Genomic DNA, 18252 nt, shown 5'->3' on the forward strand with positions numbered 1-18252 from the left:
CCTCTCCCTTCCTCCTTTAAGAGGGCTCTTTCTTCACTTCTTCCTAAATCTCACCTGAAACATCTCAGAGTAAATAGCAGACATTTTTAACCTAAACCTTTTGATCACATTAAAAGGTTCATCAGTCTTAGCAGGACAAGTTTAGTAAAGGTAGTGTTGCCCATCAGATAACAAAAGCTAAACAAAATCAGAAGTCAGGATGGTGAAGTATGTTTTGCAGAAGCAGGAGGTTAACTGGTAACAAATTCTAGGAAAGGGAATGTAGGAAGCTTTCAGAATGAAAGTTACATTGTTCATGCTAAAAAGTGTAATTTAAGACAGTGTACATCTTCCATTTGCATCATTTGAGGACAGAAAAAAATCAACCAACATTTTGGAAACTATATTTTACTGGAATTGCATAATTCAAGAACTCGGCTTAGTGTCAGTATGCTTGAGTTTATTCCATTATGATAATGCCATTTTGTCTGGTAGTTTAATTAGGGTACTGTAATCACAAATTCAACGTCAATGTAGCAATATCAAACAAAGCTTTCACTCTAAACACTACTAAGTTATCATTGCCATCCTCCCAAGAAAGTTGACAGACATCATGTACCTTTTTTCACCAGTCGCTAGTCACCTCTCCTCCACATTCCTTCATTCAGAATAAGCACTGACAAGGCACACTTTGTAAGAGAGTAAAAGAAACCTTCTCTCTAAGTAGCAACTATGTCTTTTCAACCCTAAACACATACATGGAGATAACAACTAAAAAAATTACATTAATTTTAGTTTAGAAATCTAGCTTTTTCAGACTTGGATACCTAATAAGATCGTGCAGAAAAATAAACCAAATGAGATTATCTTACCTAGCCATTTGTAAAAGAAATAAAGTAAGACCAGCATGACACAACAGATGACAACAAACAAGATAACTGTCACAGGGGTGAAAGTAACATTTTCTTCCTTCTTCCGTCTTGTTTCTCTCTCCCCAGGACTTGCTATCGCTTTCAAATTCTCACTGTTTTAAGAAAACAACAAACACATTTACCTCAGATGACAGATTATAAAAACATTTTGCTATGACCAGAATTGTTGGTTATAAAGCATTTAGACTGACAGCATTTCAGACTAATCCCTCATACCATTATTAAAATTAATAATACAGAAAAATGGTATGTTTAGTGTTTTAGTTTCTCTCCATTTTTTAATGGAGATACACACTTCTAACCTAGCATAGATCACAAGGAAAAGATTCTTAACTACCCTCCTTTCCAATTGTGTGGTCATTGCTGACTTTAAGCTTAGAGTACCCCTACCCAAAACTCTGATCCATGTGAGGAAAAGAAGCCCGATATCAAAACTCAAATTCCTTTTCAGGATGCACACACTCAACTCTATTAGCGCATCACCTCTGACCATGAAATTTCTTGGGCTAAATATAGTCAATCTGATAAATACGTCTACAATAAATCAGAATCATGGGTATTACACACAGCTTTAAAACCTCAACTACAGACGTTAAGTGTCTGCAAAACCCATTCATGTTAGCAGAAGGAAGCTAGCTAAGTACTAGTTCTTTTACCCTTACACCTCATAATTACAGAGTAAGCGAGAGACGGTGTAATTGGGGATTTTCACTGGGAGTAAGATTTCTGTGCACACAGCTCCATATTTATACCTCACTATGCAAAATAAGGAGACTTAAATTGTTGTGTTTCTTCTTTGAGCAGATAGCCCTACTATGCTTTAGCACAGACACTAGTGCAACTTGCCCATCAGATAGCGTGTTCCTGACGAATCCCAGGACCTACCTATAAAATGCTGAATTCAGCAATGAAACAGCTACCTTCAAAAGAGAAAAACCCACAGGAGTAAGGCACTTTGTTAGATGAATCACCTTCTCTGAGGACATGCTTTGAATAAGCAGCTTTAAAAAAAAAGGCTCACCCTAGATTTGTGAAAGTGCGCTTTAACAAGTTAATATAATTACATCGAGGTATTTTTCAATATGGGAGACAGCATCACATTTTGTTATTTTAGCATTCAGTGCAGCCACACCCTATAGCACTGCAGGGTAAAAAAGAAGCATAAAAAAGATCCAATCTTAAAAAAAAAAGAAACACCCCCCCTCTCCTTTTAATCTCTTTAAAATCACTGGATTTGCCTAACTAGTGGGAAAGAGGAAGTTGTTGTTATCACATACAATCCACCCCCTGTTGTTCTGGGGAGCAAAGCACCAGAACACCACTGAGAATGGGAAGCCCTAGGTTGCAACACACACTGGCACATTCAGCATACACAGATATCCAAAAAATACTGCATAAAAATACCATGCTTTGGACGACCAGCTATATCCAGTTTAACCCCAGACTAAAAACAGTCCCGTGCACCAAGTGTGCTTCACTTCACTAAACAAAGCTGCACCCCCTCAAGCACGGTGCAGAAACCCCCACTACCCCTTGCTTCCCTGCATTTGCCACATTCTACACTTCCACTCCCTCCCCTCCCCTGCACAGGGACTGCTGCTGCCTCCTTGCCCCTAGGAGCTCTAGGACTAGCCTAGTCCTAGAGCTGCTATCGCCCCGGCTCTGTTGCTCCAGCAGGTAACAGGCAACGCTGAAGCAGACAAGCCTAGCTGGACTTCAGCTGTCTGGAGCCACCCGGACACAACCAAACCACATTCCCCAGTGCTGCTGGTGGCAGGAGCGTGGCGTAGCCAGCACTCAGCTGGCATGAAGCAGTTGTACAGATCCCTGCCAATGCAGACACTATGTACAACTATGTATGCACCTCTTGGATCACCGGATTTTAAAGGCATCATTAAAATACCTACCTTCTATCATGGATATTGGAGTATTATGATGCTAGTTATAAGGGTATTTGGTAATTTGTCACAATGTTAACTCATTCTTCCTCCCAAGAGCTGCATTATCCTTCAGGGACCTTTGCAAACTACTACTCAAGGTTCCTCAAAGATCTATGGTGATTTTTCCAAGGTTGCAGCACGCAAGCATTTCATGGCAAAGCAGCTAATTGCACCTAGATCTTCTAATATTTTAACTACCAACCTAAAAGAACATAATTTCTCACTGATCATAGGGACATTTTTCACAAAATTTCTAGTCCACATAATTTAAGCAGCTCTGTTTAACAAACTCACAGTTCTGCTACTCCGCTCCAGTAGCCTCCTAGTGCCACTGTAAACACAGCAATTAGGAAGATGACAACCATACTGCAGTCAAACTCTGGCAAAGGCGGTGAATACAGAGTCACATTAACTTCATTTCCAAGTGTCTGAAAAATAACATACAAGTTGGTTCATAAGGACAAAGACATGATATTGCTTATTTTCCAACAAGATGCACATCATGATTTCCTACTCTTAACCAACACAAGGCCAAGAGCAAGTTTTCAACTCACTGCACAAGACGACACCCCACATATTTGATTTGCCTTGGTCATTTTAAAGAAGCAATGCTTTCCATGCTGCCTTTCAGGATGGTCAGGTTTGAAAACAACCCTATTATCACTGCTGTGGAAACATGGATACCACAAGGCAAAATGGTACTTCTCTGCATTCTTTCAACACTTCTGAGATGTTGTGCCTCCAGACCAAAGGCTTTTTCATGCCCCAAATATACCAAGCACTATCAAAGATGTCAGCTCTGCAGAAAAGCATATAGGAGTCAATCAACTTGAAATACAAACTCACAGGTCCACTGAGGTATCAGCAGAGGTCTACCTCTAGCCTACCTCTAGCTCTTGAAACCACAAAACTCACAGTTCAGATACAGGCAAAATGCTTCAGACAGGACAGTGAAAACTCAAGGTGGCAGAAAGTTCTTTACTAACAGCTTTACACAACCATGATTTGAGGTGGATTCAGCAGAAAAGAAAGCAATTTCACACTACTTAAAAAATTTAAGACTAAACTAAAAAGCACAATCAGCTGAAGGACACTGAAGATGGAAGGGAATGCAGAGACATAACTGATACAGAATCGTACAAAAATCTTGAAAGCAAAACCAAGATGCTTCCGTTTGAACGGTAAGATATAAGAAACAAAAAAAGGATGATAATTTGACAGGAAGTGGAAGATGGTAGGGAAGAAAGTTTGCTGTTGTAAAGTCAGTCAAGGCATCTAAAGCAATCCTGCAGTGAAAACAGAGATGCAGCAGAAAAGCAGACGTGTTAACAGCCTACATGTGGGATAAAAGCAGGTGAGGAACTAACATGCCAGGCAGGTTTGGCTACAGGAAGATCAAACTGGCAGTGCAGAGGCTGTATGGGAAGCCAAGTAGTGTAGTGGAATACACTAGCCATGTGAAGAAAGTTGATTCACTTCAGTATCCAAATTATCTAATTACAGATATTAACCTTACTGCAGGCTAAAGAAGTGAGAATCATTCCTTTGCCTGAAGCTATGAAAGTTCAGAAACCAAGAAAGAAAATTAAATTCTAGTGACACATCGCAGTTGAATGAAGTGTAACATAACATCAGACAAAGGCAAAAAACCCTGTTCAAATTACAGCATCCTGTATGTAAAAAAAAAAAACAAAAACCAAAAAAAACCAAAATAAAATCCCAAACCAAAACAAACAGACACAAAAAAAGTATCGAAAAACCCCAAGAAACCTATAGGCTTACAAATTCATAGTATTTAATTCCAACATGTCTTAGTCCAGTTTTTCCTTTAAGTTTCATGAACCTTATAAACTATAATTCACATTAGTATCTAAAGTGAGTTTCCTTTTGTTCCTATTGTTCTGCTCTTCACTAAAAACTTGCAAAGTCTCAGCTTCCACCATAGGGAGCACTAGAATCAAATACATCGCGTCAGATAACTCTGCAAGAGAGCTGTCCACTTACTAGAAGGTTTGTAACACTCTGCTATTGCTACCAAGACTTATAATATACCAGACTCAAATTGTGAAAGCTAACAGAGATGAAGTCTCCTAAGTAGAAAGACTGCTTATATGAACTAGCTACCTTCAGACTGATGCTGCCTCTCTCTTCTAAATAAAAGTAGAAAGTTGGAAGCCTTGAAAAGAGTTAAAACAACTATAGCAGGAAGACCACAAAGGCTCCCAGGTTCTAAGCAGGAGATATCATTCAAAACAGCTGCCCGTGACATAACCAAAGGCTTTGGTAAAAACTACATCAGAACTAGGAAACGATTGCTTGTAGTCTATGCTGTGTTCCTCATTACTTTCATGAGGGCAGTCTCATTGTAAGACAAAACCAAATTCTTTGAATCAACATCAGTATGAGACATCATCTGGCACACTAACCTACTAGCAAAGTTACTCTGGTGAATTACTGTAGCTATACAGAAGCGATTCTACATGACACCACCCCTAGCAGCATTAGGCAATACAGTGGTGCAGAGAAGATTCAGAATAAATTAGGGATCTAACTCTGCCCTAATTCCTTTTCATGTTAGTAGGGCATATCTTAAAACCGCTCAACTCAGCAAACACTTGTCTTACTCGAAGGAACAAGCTTGAAGACAGAGGACAACCCAAACCAAAACACAGAATTCAACAAGACTACGGCAGACTGAGGACAGTCATCACAAACCTTCAGTCATGTCAATGCTCAGCAAGAACCAATCTTTAATGGGAACAGACAGCAAACAACCTAAGTCCTACACATCTAGGCAAGGTTTCAGTTTGCATACTTACCCTAAGACAACCGCCCTTGCAACTCTTAAGATTAAGAGCAGAAATGTTGAAGCGCACTTGCAAATTCAACCCAAGAAGCTAAGACTACCCAGGTTAGTGCTAGCCTCTGCTATTCACAGAAAAACACGTGGAGCGCAACTCCTGCCTAGCAAAGCTATTTAACGCTAAATAAAAACCAAAACAGTAACAACAGACAAAGCCACACCGAAGAAAAGGTACTGTTTTCTCTAAAACCCTCTGCAATATTCTGTATCCTAATATTACATGTCAGTGAAAAGCCTCCCCTGCTTGTAAAGTGTAGGAGATACCACAACTGCCACATTTTCATGACGCACACTTGGCATCTCATCACGGACTCCTCAGCAGAAACTCCCAACTACACTGTCTAACTGCTCTGTAACAGATGCTGTCATGCTATACAGAGAGCTCATCATTCAGCAAAGACAAAAAAAAAACAAACAACCTCACACCTTCCTCAAGATGCAACCTGATAAGGACCCGGTTGCCTGAAAGATACCATGCCAGTAGATACAAGCTCAACTGTTCTAGCTTCTGTGCTAAAGGAACAGCCCTCTCAGGCTACAGCTCTTGACATGTCAGGCATCTGCAATTGTATCGAAGTCTACTGGAAGGCTGCTTATCTTGTTTAGCAGGAAGACTTCTAAGATTACCCTCCCTCCAGTTAGGTATTATGTTTCCCATTCTTAGTGTTCTAATTAATCATTCTCTCAAATTAATCTGAATTAGGAAGGCTAGCCCTTCCACAACTTCCTATCCACCCTCTTCTGTGAAACTGAAAGCAGTATCTACACACTTTCAAACATCCATATCTGACCTGAAACTATTTTATTTATTTGTTCAAAAATCAAAGTTTATACAACCCTAACATGCTGAAGTTATATTACTTACCAGCTGCATATCTACAATGTCATTATATCTTATAAGAGCAACTGGAAGAGTCACATCTTCAAAATCAGTCTTGTTATCCGAAAGAGGAGACTAAAAAGAGAAAGTGTCAGTGATAAGTACATTGAGCCTATTTGCAAAGCAGGTTAGATCCCTAAAAGCAGATTATCCTTTAAATTTCGGTGTCTTTGTAAGGAAAAAAATAAAGCTCATTCATCACCTTTTGCAAAGTTAATGAAGACAGATGTACTTAAAGCAAAACAGCCGATACTACCAACACCATCTGCATTAAATTCTTGTGCTCTTATAGTATTGAAAAAGATAATCAAAGCTGGTTTTATTCTCTATGCTTTTAAAACAAGATTAACTTTTCACTATAACCACAAAAATTCATAAATTGCAAATATTTGTACACACATGTTGCAGCTCTAACAGAGAACAAAAAAGCAACAGAAGTATCTGTAAAGAGATCTCAAAACGCCTTTTTTTTATTTCCACTTTTGTATTACATTTTCCTGGCTTATTTATGTCACATGTGTCTAAAACAATACCACCTAAGATTACAGGGAGTTCAGTGTATACTAAAATTAGGGAATGATAAAGCATTTGCATTCAGAAGCACAATTAAAGATACAAGGAACAGATTAAAAATACAATTCAGCTGTAGGTACTTTCTGATGATGTAACACAGCATTGCACAGAGGTAACTCCAAACGACCCTCTCAGTCTCAGGAACAGCAGTTGTGCCAGCACAGCGCTCTGCAGGGAAGGCTCATGACTCATGCTGGAGTCCCACACATTGCCAGGGTCCTCTGCTTTGGGGGTTTCTGTCAGCTAACCCTTGGTAGGGTCCTCTGCTTTTGGGGTTTCTGTCAGCTAACCCTGCACAACACTGCATCGGACCAAATAGGTAAGACACTATTTCACCATGGAAGAAAACTGTATGTTCTAACTTACCAGCCTAGGTTTACTGGCAATCAACAGCATTTTAGCACCCAACCTTTGTGCAATCCTTGCTTTCTCCAAAAAAGTGCAGTTTCCTCTCAACACTACAACTGCTTTGTCCTTCATTAAGCCAGCAGGAACTTCAGAAGAACTGCAGAGTACCGTAGAAGTCAGGTTTTCCAGAGTCCTGAAAGTCTGCAGACAGAAGAGGGAGAAAAGGAATGCGATGAAACTAGGAAATCCAGAAGACTACATTACTATGCTCCCTAATTTGAGGTTTGCCAGAAAGGGGTGTTACAAAAAGGAATCATTAATTCAGGAATATAAAATCAGAGCAGCAGTTTCTGCAGCCTGCAACGCTGAGGGACATTTAGAGCAGCATATAGCTGAAATATCTAGCTGTTTCTAAGCTGTAATTTAAACAAAAGAAACTAGTTATCAGTGCTTGTAGTTCTGGGGAATCCAGTGTGCACTCTGTGGTGTTTCCAGGCTTCACAAGCCAAAAGAGCACTGACAGATACAACATAACCAGAGCTCTGAAGTATAATACTTGTTCAAAAACAGTTGGCAAGCCTGACAACGTATTACTTGTTACAAACGAAGTAAAAAAAAAAAAAAATAAAAAATTTCTATACGTATTTCAAAGTTCAATTCCGTATTGACAAATATTTTAAAATATTGGCAGTTTTCCTTAGTTAGTCAAGGCATCCCAGTAGCCAAAGTAGCACGCAGCAACGACGTTTGGGGCAGACAAATAGTTTTCACTCTGTCTTACACTGAGTTAACCTGCTAATGGTGACAGGAAAGAAGGGAGAGAAGAGTACCCTGATCACTTCTAAACACAAAGTATTTCCTGTTTATATGAAGACTGCCTAAAGAAAACTTGTTTCTGCCTTGCACCCCAGCTTGGCTCAAAAAAAACACACTCAGAAAATATGGCATGACGATACATTCCAGATAATCTCCTATCCCACCACATGTTTTCAAGACAATTAAACAGAAGATCAAACTGATGAACTAATAAAAGAAATCTGTTTCACAAGTTTACAACATTTTTGTAAACAAATAAACACAAGTTTTACTCCCAAATAACACCTGAAGAAAAAAATTAACAACATCAGCTGAATATGTAAACATATTTAAAACTAGTTCTAAGCACAGAGCAAGCGCCTCCTTTGTAAACTTTGGAAGCTGACTTTTTAGTCAGAAATGTTCACTAAATAATTGGGGGGGGGACAGAACAGCAGGACATGACCCCAAAAAGGTAACTATTCAATGCAGCACCTATTTAACTCAAAAGTTTGAAGACCAGTTATAGCTGACTCAAATCCATATTGCAAGGAGTATGACTATAAACTTCTTACAGCATTGTCCAGACTCTTTGGAAGAGATATCCAATTAGAATTGTAAATGACGCAGTAATCCTTTGTTACTGGAGGTACACCACCACCAGAAGCGTGCAGGATCCCCTCATCCGCAGTTACCTGCAATAAACCAGAGTGTTCTGAATTAAACAAAGCTCAGAATATCAGTATACAGACATTCTTCTAAAAAGCTGTAAGGAAGAGAAAGAGCTGTTAGGAGAAAAGGAATTTATTAATTTAATTATTTTATGTAATGATTGATTCCATGAGAGATGGGTAGCTTGAGAGCAGGAGAGAATCTAGTCACTATAATGCTGCTTATCCTCATTTCAGATACAAGGTGTTTGTCACGTGTACAGTTCATATCACGAAGCAGAACATCATCCAGAAACCCAGACAAATTATTTCCAAATCTGTATCCTGTAACTTTCCAAAAAGTGTAAAATTTTATATAGAAAACAATTAAAACAGTGCATGGAAAAGTGGATTAAAGTCCCTGTTGAGGCCACATCTGGAGTACTGTGTCCAGTTCTGAGGCCCCCAGTTCAAGAGGGACAGGAAACTACTGGAGAGTGTCCAGCGGAGGGCTAAGATGAGGTGACTGGAGCATCTTTCCTACGAGGACAGGCTGAGAGATCTTCTAGCCTGGAGAAGTGAAGACTGAGAGGGGACCTTACCAACACATACAAGTATCTCAAGAGTGGGTGTCAAGAGGATGGGCCCAGGCTCTTCTCAGCGGTGCCCAGTGACAGGACAAGGGGCAACGGGCACAAACTGGGGCACAGGAAGTTCCGCTTGAACATGAAGAAAAACTTCTTTACATTAACAGTGACAGAGCACTGGAACAGGCTGCCCAGGGAGGCTGTGGACTCTCCTTCCCTGGAGATACTCAAAATCTGCCTGGACGCAGTCCTGCGCAACCTGCTGTAGGTGAACCTGCTTTAGCAGGGGGGTTGGATTAGGTGATCTCCAGAGGTACCTTCCAACCCCTGCCATTCTGTGATTCTGTGAAAGTCTTTCCCTCCTTGCAGAGTCTAGAATTTCCCCTACTGATAAAGGGATTATATGGCAGTTCCTATAATATCATTTACCAAATAACTGTAAACACAAAGATCAACTAGTGTACTTTAAGAACTTGTGTGGTTAAGGAAATACTGGTGTCTCTTAAGATTACTCTCAGAGTCCCTCACATACTATGATTTCTGTTATTTACTAATACAGAGGAATTTTAAAGCTTCTGATAATTTTAGGGATATATACTTCCCCCCGAGCTTTAATATACTAATAAAGGTCAGGTATGTAAGTGGATACATGAACAGACTAAGGAGTAGATGTAGCTACAGCTGCAAAGGAGTGAAAACAAACAAGCATCATTTGTATCTCAAAGCGTCACCTTAAGAAAACTGGGAGATGATCTTATTTCGACTGTTTTTCTTGAGAAAGAAACTGACCTCAATATCAGGAAGTACTCGTGGATTAAAAAAAATTTAAATCCTCTTGTAAATTCCAGGTTTGTCTGAAAGAACACTGAGATACTAAGCTAGAAGTAGGCATGGGCAAGGGGGGAAAGCCCAAATATTTCTCTGATATACAATACTAATTATTAACAGCGCTATAGAGGCATTTCTCCTCAGGCTAGTGTATCAGTATTCTGCAGCAAGTGAGAACCAGAGAGAAAAGAAAAACATGTGACGACATTGTTTCAGAGGTTTATGTCTCCCTGGTTTGAATAGCAAAAAACCTTCTTCAGAGGAAGCCATTATATTGGCCACAGCACACGAACATCTGCTGGGAGAACTGTGTCAAAGGGCCTGAGCACATTAACTGTTTAACATATAACATCTTCAGCTGTCAGCCAAAATAACTTGTTCCATGATTTACGATCAGCACAAAAATTGTCAAGCTTCCCTCTTAAGTGCACTCACCTAAAAGTACAAACTAACGGCAAATTCAAAGCAATAAAAACTTCCAGCAGGTGCAAACCCCAGATGTTTCCATCCATTAAAAAGCTCTTTCTGCTTCGCGAAGTAGAATAATAAGTGGTTTTTGGGTTCCAGGAAATCAAGTGTTAATGCTACACAAACATAAGTCTACCTAGAAGGAGTGATTACTTGCTTATTTGATACGCATGTTTTGTTTGGCAAGCTTCCCTTCTCTGGGGATGAATCAGGGAACACAATTCTTGCTCACAAAGTCGGGGGGAGGGAGGACCAGAGCATGACATTTACTCTCACATTATTCATTGCTGAGCTCTAAAGACAGCATTTAGAAGTTAAAAATTAAGAGAAATGCTACATGCAACATCTCGCTTCGAACATCCCCACTGAAATCCAGTTGCATCCAGCTAACTTTTATTATTTTCTAATTGCTTCAGTATCCTTCTTTCAAACAAAGGCTACTAGTTTGGGTACATGGCCTTGCAGTCAGCCGTGCCACTTAACAAATCTCACTCTCAGCATACGTGCAAAGTAAAAATTTCTCACTGAGCACATTTTCAATCTCATTACTTAAGTAGAAGACTAAGAGTGCGTCCAGAAAATTGCTCCTGAAAAGATTAACCTGTTTCCATAGGCTGACTTGCTCCAGCATAAAAATGTTCCCACATGGAGTAGAGGCGTGATGGCTGTCCTTACCTGAAGGGGCATCACCATCTCCTTTCACTTCAGGTTCATACAATTCCCAATGGCCTCTCACCTTCAAACAAATTTCTTCCTATTTTTGACAGGTGGTTCCCTCATCATATTTCCTTCCTTTACCACCTTTAAACTTTTCTTGTATAATCCCTTATCTTTGGTAGAGAAGAAGAAGTCTCGTACTGTCTCTTAATTCTTATTTTTCCTAACACATCCCTGTCACTGCAGGGATATAAGCCTTGGCTGACTGTTGAGCTTTGGAGTGCACCTGTAACCCCATCACGTAGAATACTGGAAGTTATACGAAGCAGTGGACACGGAGACCAAACCAAGGCTACATTTACAAGGTCTGTCACTGTTAGCACCTAGATAAGACATACAACAAACTCAAAGGTACAGAACAGGGAGAAGGTATTTTTTATGCAGCAAGTGACAACATAAATCTCACAGAAACATAAAAAGGTAGGAAAGAACTAGCCACGAACAGAACAAGCACCTTTTCGTAGTTCTGCTGGCAGCCCTGTGACACACATAAAACGTCCCTCCTTCCAGGCATTGTGACCCAGGGGAACTGGTGCCCACGCTCAGAGAGCAGCAGTGCTCCTTCCCCAAACACCTACTACCTTCCTGAGCGCCAATTCCCCACGCTGTTAGTCTCAGGATACTTACTGTTCTTGAGGCTGAATGGCCTGGTCTAATGCTCACCACTGCTACAACTGCATTTGTAGAGCAAAGGAGGAGGCAGGACATGGGGCCTGGAGTCTTACAGGAGGGCAGGAGAAGCCCCTTCCCTTGTCAGCAGCAGCAAACCATCGGGTCAAGGAGCAAAGCCACTCTTTAGAAAACCCCAACGCAACTAATGACAGCTACATGGGACTCACAAACAGCAGGGAAGCACCACATGGGAGAGACACAAGCTACTCCACCCACAGGCATTCTCAAGGCACTAACAAACTGCACTGTGCACCTACTGTTGAAGCATATCCAGTGGTGACTTCCTACACAGGAAAGTTCTCTGCAGCCTGCCTTACCAAAACAAGGTTAAAAGTATGTTAAAAACAAGGAAACCAACCAACCAACCAACCCCAACAACAAAACAACTTAGTGGAGCAGCATTTAATGCAGTGATGTCCTTCACACACTTAAGCAGATTACAGAGGTTTCTGGCTTCCCCATTTCGCTACTCCATTAGGCGGAGAGCAATCTACCAGAGTTCCACGGCAATGCACACCTGTGTGCAGAGAAAAGCTGCAAAGACGTCCCTTACAGGAACCAAAACGGCGCTTCAGATGAACAAGCCCAAAGCCAGGACACAGACACATAGCACGAGCTTCCCCCCCTTCCCCAGCACCCCAATTGAACTACCTCTAGAAACAACATCAGCGTTTATCTACGCAGGCACCCGGGAGACTTGTTATCCAACCCCACCAACGCGTGACCGGAGCCCGGCCTGCGCTCCCCGGGCGCACGGGGCAGGGCAGGGCAGGGGCTCGGGGGAGCTTGGGGGAACCGAGGAGCCTTGCCCGAGGCAGGCCCGAAACCACCCCGGGCCACACTTCAGAGCCAAACCTCCGTCCAGCCGGAGGAGACGGGAGCTACGCGGACCGCGCCCGCGGCGGCCGGGGTCCTCCAGGGAACGGTTCCAGGGGGATAAGGCGGATAGAGGAAGCCCCTCGGCCGGCAGAGGAGGAGGAGCGACGGGCGGCCCGGCCACCGGCACCCGCGGCCCTGCCGCCACCCCGCACTCGCCCGGGCCACCCCAAGCGGCGCGGCCCGGCCCAAGCCGGCCCGGGAGCCGAGCCCCGGCGCCTCCCGCGGCGCGGGCAGCGCAGCCCCTTACCGGCGGGAGCAGCACGACCCACAGCGCGGCCCACAGCAGCCCGGCGGCCCTCATCGTCCTCAGCCGCCGCCGCCACCTGCTCGGGGAAGGGCCTCGGCCGGGCGCGAGCTCCCCGCGCCGGCCACCGAGCCTCTCACCGCCGCCGGCTCCCGGAGAGGCGCCACTTCCTCTTCCGTCCGCCGCGGCCCGCGGGGCGGCTGCTGCTGCTTCTGCCGCTGCGGCCCCCGGGGCGCTGCGGATCCCCCTTCCCCTCCGCCTCGGGGACGCCCCCCCCCCATGCCGGGAGCATCCCGTCCCGCCCCGGCTCCTGCTGCCGGGCCCGCAAGGCCGGGCCGAGGCGGGGAGGCGGCCGCGGGGGTGCGAGGGGGGGGCTGTCTGCCGGGGCTGTCCCGTGCCCCCGCGTTCCTTTTCGGCTTGTTCTTTCGCTGTGGTTTCCCGGGTGGTCACCAGCTGTCAGCTCGCCGGGTTTTCCACCCAGCAGCTCCAAGACGTGCGGGTTTGGGGTACTGAAATGCTCCCTGAAACCCTTCACAGCCATCACAAATGAAAGGGAACGGTCGGGTTCGCCCCCAGGCTCCCGAGACAAAGCAACCCCAGTGCTTCCCCTCGCTCCGTCTTTCTGGGTGCCCAGGCACACACCAAGCCATGGGAGAGGGGTACGTGAAGGAGCGGTATGTCGTAAGTGAGAGCAACAAGTACAAGAAACAGGAAAACGAGGCCTATAACAAAAGGTTGAGAGAGTTGCATTGTTTGCACTTAAAAAAAGAAGAGCATTTCGGAGATGTCTTCCAGGCTTTGGAAGCATTGAGAGGGCTGTGATGCACCAGCTGCAAGAGCCAGCAATGATTTGCAGGAAGGAGGAGGACTGAAACAGCTCCGTGATTTACCAGCTAAGGAAGTTGTGCAACATCTTTCACTTTAGTTGCTCACAAACTAAGTGGTTATTAGTTGTTACTACTGAGGAAGGAGGTTCCTGCATATGTGGTTTTCTCTCTCTGTGAATTTAAGGACAAAGCCTTGTAAAACATCTACAGGGAACATACCCCACTGCATTATGGCAAATTTTCAGTAAGCTTTTCTGTTGCTGTAAAAATCTGAATAATCTTTACATACCTGTAAATAACTAGTGTTTTGATCAATACAGATATTTTTATGATAACAGGCAAGCTTTTTTTCCCCCCATTGACAATCTGCAATGGATCTTTGTATCAGCAACAGAACAGCCTTATGCATCTTGTAGATTTGCTAGGCTGCAAAAGTGTCTAACAATTTAATGTGCTTAAACAGTGAAAGATAACGGCACACCGTGGCACAGATAATAATTCGTGTTCCATGCAGAATTGGTATTTAAAAAAACCAGCTAGTACATTGTCCATCTGCGTGTTTCTATTCTGGTGCTGTTGTCAGAGTAACCATGACACTTTACGCCAACTACTATCTCTTCTTCTGAATCTAACAAGATCTGCATGACAGATTATCACAGATTACTTCAATAAATCTGTCAGTTCTGTGATCTGTAAAGAGCTAAGGGTATGTACATGACAGTGTATTTCAGGCACGGAAGAAGTGTTTAGTTTGAATTCTGAGTGCGTAGCTGCTCCCAGGATCAGATTCCACAGCATGTCCTGCCCTACCAAATACTATTCCCTCTCCTTGCGTTCCCCATTCTGCCTGCAGCTGAAAAAAAAAAAATGGGCCAAGGACAAATACTAGGAGTACTATTTCCTTTAAATAAAAGGAAATTGCTTTCCTTAAAAGTGTATGGTTGGTTTGATCTCCCCTGCTTTGATGCGTGTTTAAAGGTGTTGTGTAAACTTCTCATACATTAAACACATTCCCTGCAGTCCAGCGGGACTGTGCAGGTTAGAAATACCTGCACTGAAGAGCCCTAATGTTAGCTCAGAGCATGGGCAGCTCACATTCAAGACATCAATAAAAACTTCTTAGGTAATCTTTATCAGCAGCTTAAGTAGTCCCTAATGTTTACCATTAGCTTTAATGTATAATCAAAATTAAAACCAGATTATATAGTCTCAAATTTTAGCACTATGAGAAAAACTATATTTTATTCATACATGCTATTTCCACTCCCAGGCAGAAGAAAACTAGGTTATAAAGACCTAGTATAAAAGTCTTCAAAGCCTAAAGGATCCTCCTTTTTTTTTCCCCCCTCCAGTTTTAAACCTGAAATTCCTTATTTGCAATGGACAATGAAGTTTCTACACATAATCAGTGTAAGATACTAAAAATGTACACCAAGAACTGCATCCTTTCCATACCACCATAAGTAATTCCATCATGAAAAAGAGCGACAACACTCAGAAAAATCCCTTTCCCAACCAAAACATCAACATGAAATAAAATCTGTAACTCAACTCAGGCGTTTCTAAAGCATTAAGGAACAGAGCTGTTTAATGTAGGCTTTGAGCGCTCTAGTTAGAAAGTGGAAACAGAAGCTAAATAACCATTAGCACAGAAAATAAACTGCTTGAATAATACTATGCATATATTGAAACCCTTTTCAAAGGGATAATGAAATTATCCTTTCCTCCCCCCTGCCTGTTTTCTACCACATATGCACACTTCTAAACACAAGTAGTTTGGCTCACAAGGAAAGACATCCAAAATATCTTCCAAGGCCGTTGTCCTGACTCTCCCATGGCATTAAGTGCTACTTTATGATTTTTTTTTTTTCATATTTATCAGCCTCTTGGCTTTTAAGTAAACTTAGCCCAACCAATGTGCCTTTTTCTGTTCCTTTTCCTATATGTAATTAAATTCACTCTTCCATTTAGCTTAACTGTGAATTACTGTCCAATTCTGTTAATTTTGCATAAACAGAAAATAGTTGCTTTGTTAGGTAGGCAGATTTGGAAGGATAGCTATCAGCATTAGGTATTTCAGAGAAAACATATTGCATAATTTTTGAAGGATTAAGATTGTAAAAGGGACGAGACTCTGCTCACTAAACAGACGTCATACAAAAATCAGTAAAGAGGGGATTTGGGGTTTATTAATCAACACACAAGCTTCAAAGGGATGAAGGAATTTTTAATATGTTGTACTAATTTCTAAGAACTAAGAGAGAACACTGACCTAAATACTGAATGTAAATATATTTCTAAGAAATTTAGTGTCTGGTAGAGTAATGGGGCAGAATAAAGTAAGTGATAAGGAAAAGGAAGTGGCTTAACCAAAGAAAGTTTTGTCCTGTCCTGTAAACTGTCTCCTTCAGTGCTTCATATTTTCACAGCTTTTTGGCTGGAGCCTGGAACAAGACAGCAAGGTAACACTGTGAAACCTCTTGATTAAAGTGACGGGGGGAACGTTGTTACTGAAACCTGCCATCTGCATGAGACACACACACAGCAAAGGTAAGGACACATGCAACAGCCTGACAGGACCTCTATCTCCTGGCAAGGAAATGGTCCAGAACACAGAAAGACTAAGAAAGCTATTTAAGAATTATTTATTAATGCAAACACAAGTCTAGCAACTTTTCCCCATGTAATAACAGCCTTATCTAACACCAGTAAATACCAGTCTATGCAAGCAAGAGGCACCCGAGTTCACTGGATGTTACACAGCAGAGAGAATAGCCAGTTCAAATGCATTTTCAAAGGTGATGTTTAAAGCAGTTGAAAGAAACTAGTGAAAGCCTTCCTCAAACATCATTATGCAGCAAGGTCACATTAGCATGCATTAATGAAGGACTGTAAATCTTACAAGCTTGTATCACACCCTCAAAGGTGTTGAGTCAGGTTTTAATATTTCCTGGTGGTAGAGACTGCAAGAGTAAACGTGGGTAACAGCACTTAAAAGCATATTACTTTCACCATTAATATGCAGCTTCAGCTCATGTTGAGACCAGACTTTCAAACTTACATATATTAGAACAATTTTTTTAAAATAGATTTCTGTCTAGAATAAGTGCCATTGTTCTGCCTGATCTAAGGGTCCTTAACTTCAGACAGCTCACTGTGAAGAGATTAATTACTGGTTATCAGTATAGTCTTCATTCACCTTTAGACTCGCTCAGCTAAGTTATGTAAAACATGTACATCTGTATTAAGCACCAGCAAGATCAGATGCATGTAAATACACTATTTTTTATATATATATATACACACAAAAATCCTGAAACAGACACTTTTTCTAGCTCTTTGATGAAGAACCTGAAATTAATGTCATCCACTTGTACAGACCAATGTCAGCTTTGAAAGCATACCAAATTCTCTCTCAGTAGTTTAAATGTAGATTTTAAGTCCATTCTTTTAACTTCCAGTAAGCCAGAGCAATCATACTAACTTCAGTTTAAAAGAACGCATTATTTCCTTCCACGTTGCTTAAGATGAAGGTCTAAATATATACATATAAATTAAAGCATATATTAAAGCAGTAAAAAACATAATTCAACTTTTTTTTTTTGCCCCTGAATTAAGGTGAGCCCTTAGTAATAATAACCTTGATTTTGCTTAGTTTGGATTTATATGTAAATACCACAGGAAACTTAAAGTTTCTTATAAAGATGGTATTCTTCTAATTTACATTGTTTTAATAAAACAAAAAAGGGTTCACTGAGTAAAGTAGTTTCAATACAGCTTTGTGGCCTTGATTTCATGAGTAATTTACTGTAGAGTTCTCAATAGACACCTCAAAGTTGTTCTTGTCCATCTGTTACTACTGTCTTCTAAATGGGATTAAAACTAGGTTAAGAGAACTTCCTGCCATTTGAACTACATTTTTGGACAACATTTTAGGATTTTGGTCACAGTAATGGGATGTACAGAAACAGGATGTATGGAACAAGTGACACCCACAAGGTGCTCAGTAGCCAATACCACAACGCTTGATAAGCCAGTCAGGGCTGGGTTTAGGCAACGCGGAGTCCAAA

General features: G+C 41.8%; 1 protein-coding gene across 1 annotated transcript in view; it reads right to left on the reverse strand.

The window, feature by feature from the left end:
- Positions 1 to 13412, reverse strand: part of SPPL2A (signal peptide peptidase like 2A) — a 29854-nt gene extending 16442 nt beyond the window's left edge. Inside the window, exons 1-6 of the mRNA XM_086471471.1 lie at positions 13359 to 13412; positions 8886 to 9005; positions 7534 to 7716; positions 6580 to 6669; positions 3146 to 3279; positions 852 to 1003 (exon numbers count right to left, since the gene is read on the reverse strand). Of these exons, the coding sequence (XP_086327597.1) occupies positions 852 to 1003; positions 3146 to 3279; positions 6580 to 6669; positions 7534 to 7716; positions 8886 to 9005; positions 13359 to 13412 (733 nt within the window). The remainder of the gene's footprint in view (positions 1 to 851; positions 1004 to 3145; positions 3280 to 6579; positions 6670 to 7533; positions 7717 to 8885; positions 9006 to 13358) is intronic.
- Between the last annotated feature and the right edge of the window lie 4840 nt (positions 13413 to 18252).

Source organism: Leptosomus discolor, chromosome 11 (assembly GCF_034619465.1).
Source record: "Leptosomus discolor isolate bLepDis1 chromosome 11, bLepDis1.hap2, whole genome shotgun sequence".
NCBI lineage: Eukaryota > Metazoa > Chordata > Aves > Leptosomiformes > Leptosomidae > Leptosomus > Leptosomus discolor.